Genomic DNA, 14,148 nt, shown 5'->3' on the forward strand with positions numbered 1-14,148 from the left:
CAGTGTCTGTCTCTCTAGAAGCGATTTTTCTGTTGATATCCACATTTGTTTTTGATTTATAAAAAAAAGATTTTACACGAGGTTTGATTTAGTGTACTTACGGTATACAAACTACCGACATGCCCCTGAACGCCTCTCGCTCCTTACGGAACCACGCTAGTTTGACTTCTTCTCTGCCGCCGGTTCTCTGACACGTTCCCGCTGCTGGACAGGACCAGGTATGAACTTTACTGACTCCATGTTGTCATTTTTTATTCTGTTTATCACACGAAGCTCAAGTTTCAGTCATAAAAAGCGCTAATAACCGGGAAAAGTGCGACTCTCCTGTGCTAGCCAGGGCGCTAGCGGCTAAGGCTAGCGTTAGCTAACAGCATCCTTCAAGGTTGGTTAGTTAACAGGAGGAGGAGGCTGAGTTCTGTCATTGCTGCTGGTTCTATTCTCTGATTTACTGATGTACTGTTTTCTAACCAGGTTGTGTAAACGTGTTGTTGTAGTTATGAACGTGTTTGTTGTTGTTTCTGAATCAGCTGGTCCTGAGGGGTCCTGGACCAGGGTCTCAAGATGATCCGGAGACTTCCTCTGCTCGGCCGGCTCGGGATTCAACGTTTCCCCTCCGTCTGCCCCTCCACCCGGCTCCTGAGCACCAGCAGTGCGGGTCGGCCCTCATGTGCAGCCGGCCCGGGTAGCAGGGAACTCAAGCCGGGCTGTGGGACCAGGGGCCTCACCACCATCATCAGGGAGCCGTCCTTTGTCGCCAGCAGCTCTGTAGGACTCCACAAGGATGCAGACATCCCCCTGCTCCGTCTGACCCAGCTGCACCGACCCACCTCTGCAGAGGAGCAGGCTTTCCAGCAGCGTCTGGACGGCTGCTCCTCCTCCCGGCAGGTCCTCAGACTGCTGCGCTCGGTGGAGATCCTGTCTGACACCATGGCTGCTGCAGCGCTTCATCGAGTGGCCGACCTGGAGCAGGGGGGAAAGTCACTGAAGGACCCTGCCGTGCTGGAGAAGGACACCATCAGGGCCCTGTGCTTCCAGCTGGAGCAGGACTCCGGGCGGCTGACGGATGCCGGGCTGGTATCAGCTCTCCTGGCCTGCACTCGCCTCTTCCTGGATCCCTGGAGCACTCTGATGGTGCGGCTGGTGTCTGAGAGCCAGGAGCGGCTCGACAGGGGGAAGATGAGTGTAGGTGAGCTGTGTACCTTAGGCCAGGCAATGCTCGCCGTGGAGGGACCTGGCTGTGTGATGCTGGAGCAGGTGATGGAGGACATCCAGAAGCAGGAGCCTGCCCAGTGGAGCCTATCAGACCTCACTGCAGTTTACAGGCTTCTGCAGGGTGGTGTGGGTGAAGATGGAAAATACAGAGACCTGTTGAATGCCATGCACACGCCTGCTCTGAGACTCACCTCCCGTATGGACCCTACCTCTGTCAGCGGGCTGCTCAGTGCTCTTGTGACCTTGAACCAGACCCAGGCCATGCCTCTGGTTATCAATCTGTGTAAACAGGCTGTGCGGCATGTACCTCACTTCACTGATGAGGAGCTCACCCTTGTGGTCGGGGCGCTAATATACTTTGGTCACAGCGATCATTATTTTGTGGAGGCGATGGAGAAGTATATCCCCACCATGGCATTCGCCTCCCACCCAGAGACCATTACCAAGGTGATGCAGTTCTTTAGCCGGAGGAACATCCTCTCCCCAACTGTGTTCGACGCCATCGCGGAGAGCTTTGTGTACCGAGCAGACGACTACAGCACCAGCCAGGTGGCCACGCAGATCATGGCTTTCGGGAAGCTGGGATACCTCCCGCCAAACGCAGGCGAGGTGTTCAGGAAGGTTGAAACCATCCTGCACACGCGCTTTTCACACTTCCAACCTCGAACACTGCTCAACCTGCTCCACGCCTGCGTCCTGGTGGAGAGGTTCCCTGTTAATTTTGTCTCCAAGGTCTTCAGCAGTTACTTCCTGCAGCAGTTACAAGGTAAAACACCTCAACAGGCAGCTGACAGATTAATGCACGATAAGAGATTAAAAACATTGTTGACATGTATGTTTGTGTTTATTTCTGTGCCTCAGAGCAAGGCACAGGGATGGATCGGATCGTCCTGGCACAGTTGACTCAGCTCTACATGACCGTGAAGCTGGAGTGTCCTTTCTATCAGGTAAAGTATTTTAGACTATGCGAAGGGTTAAATGTGACCAATGGATGAGCAGAAGCCTTTAAACAAACCCTCTGGCTTAACACGCAGTCAATACGTGAGGTTCAGTGCATTCCAAGTTACCTGTGATAAAAACCAACAGACAGCAAGACAAGAAATATGTGTCTTTGCTTGTAATGTAAACATCTATAAGCCCATAATGATTTATTTTCAATTTGAGAGGCAGAGGTACCACTAATCAAGTAAAGTTTTCTCAGACATAAGAACCCCACTGTCTCCTTTTCTCTTGGTTGTGTCATAAATAGACGTTAAGATCTGATATCTCATTCTCATGTGAATGAATGTATGCATTTATTCTTCAGGGTCCCAAGCTGCTTCCAAAGTTCCGTGTTAAGTCTTTCCTCATGTCTGGGCGCTCCCTGGAGACGCCGGTGGATGCACATCTGTACAACTCTGTGAAAACTGGACTGATCGAGTTGCTCGGGGCTCGTGCATACTTTGGATCCAAAGTTCTCACGCCGTACTGCTACACACTCGGTAACAGACACAAAACAGCTGTTAATCTTCTCAATGGTTCCCAGAGTTTTATTTACAAATAACTTAACGTTTGTTCCGTTCTTGTAGACGTGGAGATTAAACTTGATGAGGAGGGATATGTGCTGACTGCCAGTCAAACTGACGATGTGTACAAAAGGTAAATTGTGTTATGGTCACTATGCACGATTGCAAGATTTTTCATGTATTAGATGTGAGAGTTCTGGAGTTGATCTTTTAGAGCTGACGTGTGATTGCAGGGTAGCTCTTTGTATTGATGGACCAAAGAGATTCACTACAAACACGAGGCACCTGCTGGGAAAAGAGGCCATCAAGCAGCGACACCTGAGGCTTCTGGGATATGAAGTTGTTCAGGTTAGACCCTCACATTCACGTTTTAGAGTCATCTGTTTGTTTTCCTCAGGGAGAGTTCTGCCACATCTCTATCCGCCCAAATGTTAGATCCGTGTATTTTTACAATGCTAAGTGGCTCAAAAATGTATCAGTTAAATGTGAACCTGCTATATCTTTTTTCTAGATTCCTTACCATGAATTTGAGAAACTCCAAAGCATGACCAGCGTGGTTGAGTACCTGCACCAGAAGATCTTCCCTCACACGTACAGGCTGAGCTGGTGATGACACAAATGACTTTGCTGCAGATGTGACATCAGGAATTTTTGTTTTTTCTTATTAAAATAAATCAATATTTATTTTTGCTAATAAGTTGTCAAATGAAGGTGTTTAAGTTATTGATTCTGCGCATCCACATATTTATCTTTTTAATAAATTTACTTTGAGTACATATTGACTTTTGAATGACTCGAATGCATCACACCAAGTGAAGTATGGATTGAAAAATATAATTTATTTGGTTCTTGGTAAACACAAGCTGCAGAGACTGTACAAAGAGAGAAGAGAGAGAGAGAGAATCCCAGTTCCACCAATCACCTTAGATACATATGAAAGAAGCTCACTAGTAATTAATAATCCACTTTTATTCAAGAAACCTGATTTGATGTAATTTTCCATCATTCCTTGTACAGTAGATGCTTTGATTTTCAAGGCTTCCCTCTAAAGGCTGGGAGTGTCATTTGGATAAATACAAAAAAAGGCTATGATACATATAAAACCAGCATGAGTGCAGCGATAACTTCTTTATGTAGCAGGAATCTGAGGAAGGCCAAACTCGTCCACCAGAATACCATCCTGTCAGAAAGGGAAAAGAATATTCATTAATCAAGCCAATGAGTAATGTAGATGATGTGAAACTGAAAAATCCTAAAGCTGTGACGTACCCGGTTGGTCGACTTGTCGCCAGGCATACCCTCTGGGATGGAAGGAGCTGTCGCGGCGTCGTCCAGGTAGGAGCTGTCCTCGTCCATCAGGAGCTCGTCTCCCAAAGCATCCAGCTCTGTGGACACAGCAGCGTAAGGTACCATCACAAAACGTCCATCACTCAGCCATGATATCATGATAACCCACATCTGCATAATGCAAAACCATTGTATAGTCCTGCACGGCCTCTAACAAAGCCACGTAATGTCAGAGGGGGAGGCCAACGTTTCCTACACTACTGGAAATCACTTCCTCTTTGCCACTCTTTCAGACTGAACAGTACTTGCCAGTTCAGTCTGAGTGAAACTAATATTCTTTAAAGACTTGCATATTCATTGATGCCTGACCCGGCAGCCTTTTGATTGGTCAAGAGACAATAGTTTCTCGACTTTCGTCTATCATAAAAATAAAATCCCGAAACAAATATGTCCTATAATCTATATCTATCTATATATTAGCCAAACCACTTTCATAGTTTTCAATAAAATCTGTTAATGAGTGAAAAAAGACTATTATTCAACATTAGCAGAGGACAGCAGTATCTATGAACTCCTTATACACCTTATAAACAATGCAAATATAACAAAGCTAAATTTGTTAGCACCACTGCAGCTTTGGACTCAATACTATAGTTATAACGATGAAGAAAAATAGTTTTTCCTGACCTGCTTCCAAGTCGTCTTCATCGATGTCGGGTGTGCCATAGCTTCTGCCCAGTGCCTCCTGGATGTCATTGGCGTCCTCCATCATGTCCTCCAGCTGATCTTGGACGTCCTGTATACAAAATAACAGAGGTCATGATTCTCTTTCATTCACATTCTCTGTGAAAACAATCAAATACTTTTACTGTGAGGAAAGTTTAACAAATTTAAGTCCAAATCAATTACCTCAATCTGATCGATGTTCACTTTCTTGTAAGCTTTCTTCATGTCTTTGAGGCCGAGTTTCATGGCATCGACCTACAAAGAAAAACAGATGTTAGCAGAAATTAAACTCATTACTTTTCAACACATTTAGTTTTCTGGATTAAAATATAATGTCTCTTACTGTGGTTTTAGTGTCTTTAAGCGTCGATATAGTGTAGTTTGTTTGTTCCATATTGAACGACTGCTGCATCAGGTTATCTTTCTGACCCTCATACCTGGAGGACACACAGATAAAGTTAGGCCTTGACGAGAGCTGGAATAAGGAACATGACTGGATTTGGTAATAGAAGTATTGAAGATTAAAATGCATTTTATATGGTCAATAATAAAAACCCGGAGGTCTCTCAAAGTAAAAGTACTTACATCCTCTTCTGCTTCAGAACTCTCAATGCCTTTTGCTTGACCATGTTCTAATAGAGGAAAATGAATGAAAGCACTTAGTAAACATGTTAATACCAAACAAAATAAACATGAACTAGATACAAGAGTATGTTTATCAGCACTTTTTTAAAAAAACAGCCTAAATGTTTGCCTAGCACAAAAAAAACAGAAGATGTCACCTTCACAGATTTACTTTTCTTTGAGGAGATGTTTTCGACAGTATTTAACATTTCAGAGGTCTGACTGAAGGGTGTCATAATAATGACAAAACCTGTTAATTTAACAGAATAAAAGAAAAGATGAGAACTCACGGTCTTCCTACTTTTTTAATTTCAATAACCGCTAGTCAATTAAACGCACACATTTCAAACACAGCCTTTCAGAATGAGAGATAACCAACAAACTTGTCAAGTTCATTGTTGTGTATTCCTGGATTATTTTCTTATTCTATTTTATTTCAGTTATGACTCTGAAACTAAATAAGTTCTTTGGCCTTTATTCTCTGTATGTATTTGTTTTACAAACGGTTTACCCTGAGCAAGGCCGTACAACAATGATGGCAATCCTCACTTCCATACAGTGATAGAAGCATACATGTGTTAAACTGTGTTTTATGTTATGTTTTATTAAATTCACAGGCATCGGATAAGTACTCAGTAATTGACAATACACAAAGTCCATGTATCGTAATCTGTACCAGGAAGTAACATTCCCACATGAACTCTCACCTTCGAGGGTCCGTCCCTCATCTTTTTCATCTGATCCTTGTACTTGACAAGTTCAGCATCTAGTTTGGCGATCTTCTTCTCGACGGAGTCCGCCCGAGAATCAACCTGAAAGTAGAAAACAGAACATCAGGCATCAGCTTTGTGTGAGGTGACTGTTACCATCAGACTCCATAAAGAGATGACTTTGCTATTTCTGTGGGCTGGTGTGAAAGCTAATTGATCACCATTAAATACAACCTGTCACAGGTTTCTTCCTCCCCAGTAAACTCCAGACAGCTGACAATAGCTGTGACTGGTAACCTGTATAACTGGTTGAAGTGTGTGAGCCACCTCACAGAGAATAAAACAGTCTCAGCTGTGTGGCTGTCAAATGACTCAAATTCCTGCTCAGTTGCATGACGCGGATTCCTAACCTGAACAGATACACATTGTTTTATGGAAACATCAGCTGATATACAAAGTGTAAAAGGGAAACGTCCTACTTTACACAATCGAGCTATTGTTTGTATTTATCAATTCGTAAGATATTAAACTCGGTTATTTTGAGAAAAGGGAGGAACAACAAGACGAGCCCTGGCCTGGTTCCTGCTCATAAACACGGCTAGCAGTTAGCTAGCAGCTAGCAGCAGGGCTCCATCTTTTGTTTACTTTGCTCGAGACAGCGGTTAAAACCCGTCGGAAACACGACACTCACGCTTCCGATGCAGTCGGAGAGGTTCGGCGGTGGCGCCTTCGGGGTTCCTCGGCCGAAGATACGGTTCATGTCGGCGGAGTTGAGGCTTCAGAAGTAGAAAAACTGCGGCGCTCGCTGTCACCGTCACCGTCCGACTGAGGAGGGGGGAAAACACCCGGAAGAGCCTTCTGCGTGACGTCACAGGAGTCACGTGTTAATTTCTCGCTCGGCCCCGCCCTCCTTCAGCGCTCCGTTTACTGTGTTCAGATTTGATGGATTTTTTTATTTTTCAAAACTTGTTTATCTGCTTCAGCTTCAAGTTTTTGTTTTTTGTCTGTGTAGTTTTGCTGTTTCTGTTTGTATTTCTATTAATTTCCTCACCTCACGTGCTGGTACCAGGGCCCTGTACTTTGTAAAAGTATTGATAATGGGCCTTCTTTTTTAGTTATTGACTTCATATAGTTGTTTGGTGTGATTTCCTTAGACAAGTTATAAAAACAGATCAAAATACTACCCTGGGTGAGCAGGAGGTGACCAGGGTGCAGCGAGCAGGAGGTTAAGAAGAATGTAGGAAAAGGTTGATCCATTAAAGCTCAATATAATATTTAACGATGATGACGAGTTCCTATACGCTGGATTACAGACTCTTTTTATCATTTCTGTTGTCACTGAAAAGCTTAATCACCACCTATGTAATACTTGCATACATTTATCATACTGAGAACTATACCTTGTTATTCGTTGCTCTATTTGTGGCTGTTCAGGTGTATTTAATTAGTGATATTAGTTTTTTCCTGCCTGAGATAATACTAAAGTTGCATATGTCATTTGCACATTTTAAATTACATTTGATACAAAAGATGCCATACCATTGAAAATCAAATCTAATTAAAGGAAATGGAAAACTAGACAATAAAAAACATTCACTCGACTAGGAATAAAAATGAAAGTACTAAACTGGTACAAATTGAGCTGACCAATCGATTTCACTCTATGGATTAAACTTCTGATATATGTCCAGTTCACAGGGGATCAAAAACTCCCTATAGGGAATCATGTAATCGGCTAATAAAGAATCTGAAGCTTCTGCACACGACAAGTTGTGTGTATGAAACTATCAATCACTGTTTTTCTTTTTTTAATTGGACCACATCTATAGTTATGTCTTTTACTGTCCTCTGGAGGGAGCTGCTGTCATAGAGTATAAAATCAAATCTAAACCTGCAGAGGAACTCACACTAAAACCAAAGACTCTTCATTAAAACTCATCTCCATGCTGGAAATGTATTGAAAACAAAAAACGCTCTTCTTCAAATTAGCCAGTCCGATTTACAAAGTTGTTTTTATTTTAATCACATATCAAATGGTAGAGAGAATGAGGCGAAAGGTGAATATCACTGCTGCCACACGACAGATTCCAACTGTCAACCAGTTGATTGTGTCACAGCGAGAGAAGAGAATCGATGTGGATTTGTTTAACTGTCTTTAATATTGAGCTCTTCACAGACAAGATGTTTTTGAACAATATATCTCCTGCTCGGCCGACAGCAGACGAAGCCAATGTACAGTCCCAGGATGAACCAGTAAAACACACAGAAAAGAAAAATTATAATGACGCCCTGGTCTACTGTGCTTTATTCATTTTTATGCCAGCGGACACCTTGTGGCGAAAGATTAATTAACTATTTGAAAAAGGTTTTTATCTCAAGCTCTGGTTTTAGCAGCACAAGAGAAACTGAAAGTGTTTGTGTAAATTAATTTCTTAAATATTGTCGTCTTTCTTTCTAATGAGAGAGATGAGTTCATCCCATGATTAAATATCATGTTTGTATAATACATAGTCTATTTGCAAATACATTCAAAAATAACAGCACAGTCCATTGAGCATATAGGCAGCTGATGTTGCATTTACTATCATAGCAATGGTTACTGACATGCTACAAATACAGTTTATCTCAATGATGTTTGTGCAAAGATTTTCTTTTCTCCTCTATACAAAATAATCATATACATAATTATAATGCTGTACATTGGACAGAATAAACTGATTCAACATGGTAAACAGATATTCATGTTTTCAGATTGCACTCATTGAATATGTCTCTACAGTAAAAGCATGAGCATTTCAATAGGACTATGTGTATCATGGTAAAAGCCATACACAGCACACGTGATTGAAATATATATATATATATAATTTAACAACTTATCCATCTGGACACAACTCCAGAGTCAAAGCTGATAGAGAGCCCTCTGTCAAATTTTAAATGCACATTCAAGTCCAGGATTCACCTGCTAACAATTTTTTTTTCCCATCTCAATGACTTCAGAAGCTTTTGGCACAGATCTGAAAATATTATACATGTACTCTTCAGTAATCATCCCTGAAATCATTTCCCGCTGCTACAAACATCTTATCCTGGACTATCAAAGGCACATTTGGTCATAGAAAAAAAATATAGGCGGAAATGACAGGAGGAGGAGAGAGGTGTGAAGAAAATGCAACTAAAATAATTTATATATATCAAATTATATTCTTCTGACCTCTTATGCAGTATGTTTGGGACATGCAACTTTTTGGGGGCGAAAAATAGTGAAAACGCCTGTTATCATTTCCCTCGGCCCAAAACGATGCCTTAAGAAATGTCTTCTTCGTCCAATCAAAAGAAAAAAGTTATTCAATTGACCATCTTAGACTTGAACCAATAAATGTAACTAGTTGAAGATTTAATCATTTATAAAGTTTATCATTGTAGTTCAATAAATCATAATATTAATCTTAAGAAAGAAAAAAGTTTCAATCCCATCAGGTTTTCTTTTCCAACATAAACAAACCCTCCCCCACTTTAAATCCACCTGAACGTTTAGATAATAAATACACACAATCTTCCACGAGGAAGTAAATTGCTTCGAGAGGCTGAAGTCAGAGCAGAGGAGGACGATGAGATTGTTTTCATGCAGAGCCGGTTTGTGTTTTTGATTCTATGTGGATTGATGGAAAAGATTATATACAATGTATGATTTGAAACTTTCATTTGAGCTCTGAAACGAAATCACCGACGTTGGCACGGATTAAACTTCGGGTGATAAAAATAAATCCAGTCAACCTTTGCAATAGAGTCATGGATTCTACATTGCTGACGTGATGTGGGTTAAGCCCAGGTCGTGTGAGTCTTCTTTTCCGATGTGGGAAATTGAAGACAGTTCCACTGCTAGTCATGTCGGTTTACTAGTCCCGCCTTGGTTCTCCCGGGGAACGGAGGCCTCCCGCACTGTGCTCGGGGCCTTTTTGCCCCCAGACACCCTCTCCCCTTTCAGTTTGGCCGACAGGCAGAAGTCTTTGAAACACCTCTTGAAGTTCTCGTCCAGGAAGGCATAGAGCACAGGGTTGAGGCTGCTGTTGGTGTAGCCCAGAGCCACGCAGAAGAAGTAGGCGGCCATGATGGCGGTGGTTTCCGGCACGCTGACGAGCGCCTTGATCAGGATGAAGATGTGAATGGGCGTCCAGCAGACCACGAACACGGCCACCACCACCACCACCAGTCTGGTGATCCGGCGCAGGTTGCGATCCTTCTCGCGCGAGCCGGACAACATTCGGACGCTCTTCAGCCTCAGCACCATCAGGGAGTAGCACACGGTGATAATGAGCACAGGCACGACGAAGGCGAAGACAAACACGCAGACCTTCATCAGAGTGTCCCAGTACACGTACGGCTCGGGGAACTGTAAGGCACACTCAGTTATGTCTGCAGGAGGAGAAGGAGAGGGGGAGGGAGGGAGGAGGAAAATGAGAACTAAGTGATGAAGTGCACTTGTGCTTCATCATAAATAAAATTCCACTCTGTGCCTTTCTATTATCAAGTTAACAAGCTGGTAACAGAGGAACTAATCTACAGGGAACATTTTGCTCGAAACAACTATCCGTCTAACACCATCTATATTCAGGAAGGGCGACGCGTGATGTGTGGCTAATGGGAAACTGATGGATGGACGAGATAGAATATATTTCTGCTTTTAAACTACTACTATTAACACATGCTTGAATTGGATGTCCAGAGAATACAGAAAGAAACCTCGAGGCTTTATCGGGTGGATGGTGAAAGCACTTCCTCACCGCTGTTTGTTTGGGTGCCACCCAGAATAAATGCCGGAATCCCCGCGGCCGACGACAGGAGCCAGATGCACACGTTGATCATCTTGGCTTTGATCGGAGTGCGGAAGTCCAGGGCTTTTACCGGGTGGCACACGGCCACGTAGCGATCCACGCTCATCATGGTGAGGGTGAAGATGCTGATGAACATGTTGTAGTAGTCGATGGAGATGAAGACCTTGCACACGACCTCGCCGAAGGGCCAGGTGTTCAGCAGGTAGTCGGTGCTCTGGAAGGGCATGGTGGTGGTGACGAGGGCGTCGGCGAGGGCCAGGTTGAAGATGTATATGTTGGTGGCTGTCTTCATCTTCGTGTACCTGCTCAACATGCACAACACCAGGTTGTCCTTAATTAGTGAGGAGAGAGAGGTGACCAGAGCCAAACATCCATCCAGGCTTCCTGACTCTGTGGTGGACCTCGCTCATTATGAATTAAACATTCATCATTAGTCCACACGGCTTCCTTGAATCAGTAATGTTATTTGTCAGACTCACGCTTCATTGTTATGTATATTGGCTGCTGATTGGAGTCCAATGTTTAATCAATTCGTTTTCACCTCATTAAATTGTCACAGCATTAAAGCTCCGTGTGATGACTTTTACTAAGTTTAATTTAAAGTTTTATTGAGCACCTATAACACTGAGATTAACCCTTTAGAATTAAAATATCCTCATTTGAAGTGGGTCTACCACATTAAACAGTCATGGCTCACAGAAAGTGATGCATTTTTTGTTTATAGTAAACACATGTAAACTGGATCAGAATAAAAAACAATGATAAACCCATGATTGTCATTCTTGCATCCAAATTTTTAAAAGTATAAAGTATAAATTGACATTTCTGGAAATATGCATTCATTTGTTTGAACATTAAATACGAAGCTACAGCCCATTAGCTTAAAAAAATAGTCTCAGTCCAATGGCAACAAGATGTGCCTGTGAATGAACATTATTGTTCATTCACTGGCAGATATAGTCTTGTATCAATGCTCTGTTTTGGTCTCCACCATCTCTGCAGATTGGTTCAGGGTTGGATTTAATGTACAATTGGTTTATCAGAGATTTTCAGCTGGAAGAAAGTGTGGAAGGCTAATGGGGGTAATGTTTGTGCGTCCTCAAACCGAAACAATGAGCTGAGAGATCCTAAAACGCTCTGGGGAGCTGAGGAACTCTCTTTGACACCCATTGTGTTTCGATTCATTGTCAATACAAAATATCCATTAGAGCAGTTTTAAAGACCTACAACGTGCACTTACATTACTTCTACTAATGGCTTGAGGTTCAGTGTTTACATGGCCTATGTTGACTTTGGCTGAGAGTAATTTGTTTACACTAAGTCAACATAAACCTCTTCCTCCTTCAGTTAACTGAGCAACCGAACAGTAAAATATTATCGTTATTTTCTAAAACCGTTGTGATAGCATCAGCTTCTGCCGAGAGGCGACGCCATCAGTCTGATCTGAGGTAATTGTTGTCCATGGACCGCGGCATTCTGGATGGCACTGCTGCTTTTCACATTACATCAGAGGAGATTTGTGGCTCTCATACGCCATAAATATCCCCCCAATGAGGTGCAGGCCGACTATCAGCTTGATAAAGCGCTGCTGGTTTCAACTATAATTAATATCATGGTCACCACACTATGGGGCTGATTTATTGTATATTGTTATTATACCTCGGGGTCTTGAGGGTTATTAGATTCATAAAATGGGCCACTCTGAAGGTTTCAGGCACTGGAGGAGGCAGAAATCAATTCTATATATATTGCAGTGTTTCACACATTTAATGCTGGGTGAGAAATGGGAGCATTAATTTGAAGCCCAGTTTTGTGACTTATAGATAAAAAGATTTTTCAACTTTAGATTCTGTGGACAGTCATTTAAATTCACTTTACATACTTATTCTTCTAATAAACTCGCAGCATAAGTGGACATATGAGCAATATCTTTTTTTTCTGTGTAGGACTTGTCTCTGGAGAGCGTTCAAGAACAAAATACAGGCACTAAAAGAACTCTGACACAAACCAGACCGCCCATGGACTGGGGCCAGTGGCTTCTGCATAAACAATAAAACACCTGGACTTCTGTTTTTTATCACCTACATATAAATTCGACTTATCTGCATGTGCCAACAGAGATATTGTTCCTTATAATTAGTCTCATAGCTGCCACATCAGTTGAAATAACTGCAAGATTCATATTTTTTATTTCTCTCTCAGGAATATGTGTTATAGTCATTTAAATCAGACCTTACCTAATGATGACATACATGACGAGGCAGTTGCCCAGCAAGCCGACCACAAACACTACGGAGTAGACCGCGGTGATGATGGGGATGATGGGGGACATGCTCTCCGACTCCCAGCCATCGTCGTGGCTCACGTTGCGGCTCTCTGAGGACCCGGACACCCAGGCGGTGGAGGAATTGAGCGGACAGTCCTCCAGCAGCGTGGACAGGCACTTACTGTCTTCTTTGAAAATTTCAACCGGGGTGTTTTCCATCGTCGCACCTGTTTGTCCGGCTGCGTAAAGTAGGAGACGTGCGTAAAAACCAGATGCGTAAAATATGTGTGATCGTGAAAATGGAGAAAGACGAGGCACAAACTTCACTTTGCAGCAGGAGACACTTTGTGGATGATGCAAAACACAGTCCGGAATAAATCTGGAATAAAATCACATATCACTGTGATGTGAAGCTCGCAGGTTACTCACCTTTATCCACAGGAATCAGCGCACGCTCCCGTTAAATTAACCACAATATGTAATATTTAATAATGTATCCCCGGAGTTAATATTCAGCCCGGGTTGTTTGTGTTGTCCTGCTGAAGGTAACAGCTCATCAAAGTTTGTGGACGGCTCTGCGCGCCTGGAGAGGAGCAGCCAACAGCTTTGCGGACACTCGTGCACTCGCACTGATGGAGAGGAGGTGGGGGCGCGCAATCAGGATAGAAACGCACGCATGCACCCACACACACACACACACACCACACACACTTGTCTTGTCATAGTTGGGAGGACACATAACGCATTCCCTGGCCCCTTACCCTAACCGTAACCATCACAACTCAATGCCTAACCCTAAACCTAACCTAAACCTTAACCTAACCCTATCCTAAACCTAATTCTAACCCTAACCCTAAAGCCAAGTCATAACCCTCAAACAGCACTTTGAATCACTTCATAGGACATTGCATTGATTTCCTAGAGACCTACACTAACCTAACCTAAACCTAACCTAAACCTAACCGAAAACACTTACCCATAAC

At 42.8% G+C, this 14,148-nt stretch overlaps 3 protein-coding genes across 3 annotated transcripts; 1 reads left to right on the plus strand and 2 right to left on the minus strand.

Moving 5' to 3' along the window:
- Positions 1-108: 108 nt before the first annotated feature.
- fastkd3 (FAST kinase domains 3) lies at positions 109-3,491 on the plus strand. The gene is made up of 7 exons (XM_034572553.1): positions 109-218; positions 528-1,978; positions 2,074-2,159; positions 2,519-2,693; positions 2,781-2,850; positions 2,951-3,065; positions 3,229-3,491. Exons 2-7 carry the CDS (start codon positions 562-564, stop codon positions 3,325-3,327), a joined length of 1,962 nt encoding a protein of 653 aa, XP_034428444.1. The 5' UTR covers positions 109-218; positions 528-561; the 3' UTR covers positions 3,328-3,491.
- Positions 3,492-3,535: 44 nt separating this feature from the next.
- On the minus strand, positions 3,536-6,901 carry chmp5b (charged multivesicular body protein 5b). The gene is made up of 8 exons (XM_034572556.1): positions 6,756-6,901; positions 6,062-6,166; positions 5,316-5,362; positions 5,074-5,167; positions 4,914-4,985; positions 4,692-4,800; positions 3,987-4,102; positions 3,536-3,897 (listed from the first exon to the last, which is right to left on the minus strand). The coding sequence occupies exons 1-8, from the start codon at positions 6,822-6,824 to the stop codon at positions 3,847-3,849; spliced, it is 663 nt and encodes a 220-aa protein (XP_034428447.1). The 5' UTR covers positions 6,825-6,901; the 3' UTR covers positions 3,536-3,846.
- Positions 6,902-8,086: 1,185 nt separating this feature from the next.
- LOC117753967 (delta-type opioid receptor-like) lies at positions 8,087-13,788 on the minus strand. Its single transcript, XM_034572554.1, has 4 exons — positions 13,595-13,788; positions 13,137-13,404; positions 10,849-11,201; positions 8,087-10,480 (listed from the first exon to the last, which is right to left on the minus strand). Exons 2-4 carry the CDS (start codon positions 13,382-13,384, stop codon positions 9,951-9,953), a joined length of 1,131 nt encoding a protein of 376 aa, XP_034428445.1. The 5' UTR covers positions 13,385-13,404; positions 13,595-13,788; the 3' UTR covers positions 8,087-9,950.
- Between the last annotated feature and the right edge of the window lie 360 nt (positions 13,789-14,148).

This window comes from Hippoglossus hippoglossus, chromosome 20 (genome assembly GCF_009819705.1).
Source record: "Hippoglossus hippoglossus isolate fHipHip1 chromosome 20, fHipHip1.pri, whole genome shotgun sequence".
NCBI lineage: Eukaryota > Metazoa > Chordata > Actinopteri > Pleuronectiformes > Pleuronectidae > Hippoglossus > Hippoglossus hippoglossus.

What these genes read in the sequence shown, in the direction of transcription:
- fastkd3 (XM_034572553.1), top strand. Translation starts at nt 562, where the DNA reads ATGATCCGGAGACTTCCTCTGCTCGGCCGGCTCGGGATTCAACGTTTC. An exon ending in GCCGTACTGCTACACACTCG is followed by an intron (nt 2,694 to 2,780) that starts GTAACAGACACA and finishes CCGTTCTTGTAG; the next exon opens with ACGTGGAGATTAAACTTGAT. An exon ending in ACTGACGATGTGTACAAAAG is followed by an intron (nt 2,851 to 2,950) that starts GTAAATTGTGTT and finishes GTGTGATTGCAG; the next exon opens with GGTAGCTCTTTGTATTGATG.
- chmp5b (XM_034572556.1), bottom strand. Translation starts at nt 6,824, where the DNA reads ATGAACCGTATCTTCGGCCGAGGAACCCCGAAGGCGCCACCGCCGAAC. An exon ending in TGAGGGACGGACCCTCGAAG is followed by an intron (nt 5,363 to 6,061) that starts GTGAGAGTTCAT and finishes TTCCTCTATTAG; the next exon opens with AACATGGTCAAGCAAAAGGC. An exon ending in GTTCTGAAGCAGAAGAGGAT is followed by an intron (nt 5,168 to 5,315) that starts GTAAGTACTTTT and finishes TGTGTCCTCCAG; the next exon opens with GTATGAGGGTCAGAAAGATA.
- LOC117753967 (XM_034572554.1), bottom strand. Translation starts at nt 13,384, where the DNA reads ATGGAAAACACCCCGGTTGAAATTTTCAAAGAAGACAGTAAGTGCCTG. An exon ending in GTCATGTATGTCATCATTAG is followed by an intron (nt 11,202 to 13,136) that starts GTAAGGTCTGAT and finishes CATGTTGAGCAG; the next exon opens with GTACACGAAGATGAAGACAG. An exon ending in TGGCACCCAAACAAACAGCG is followed by an intron (nt 10,481 to 10,848) that starts GTGAGGAAGTGC and finishes CTCCTCCTGCAG; the next exon opens with ACATAACTGAGTGTGCCTTA.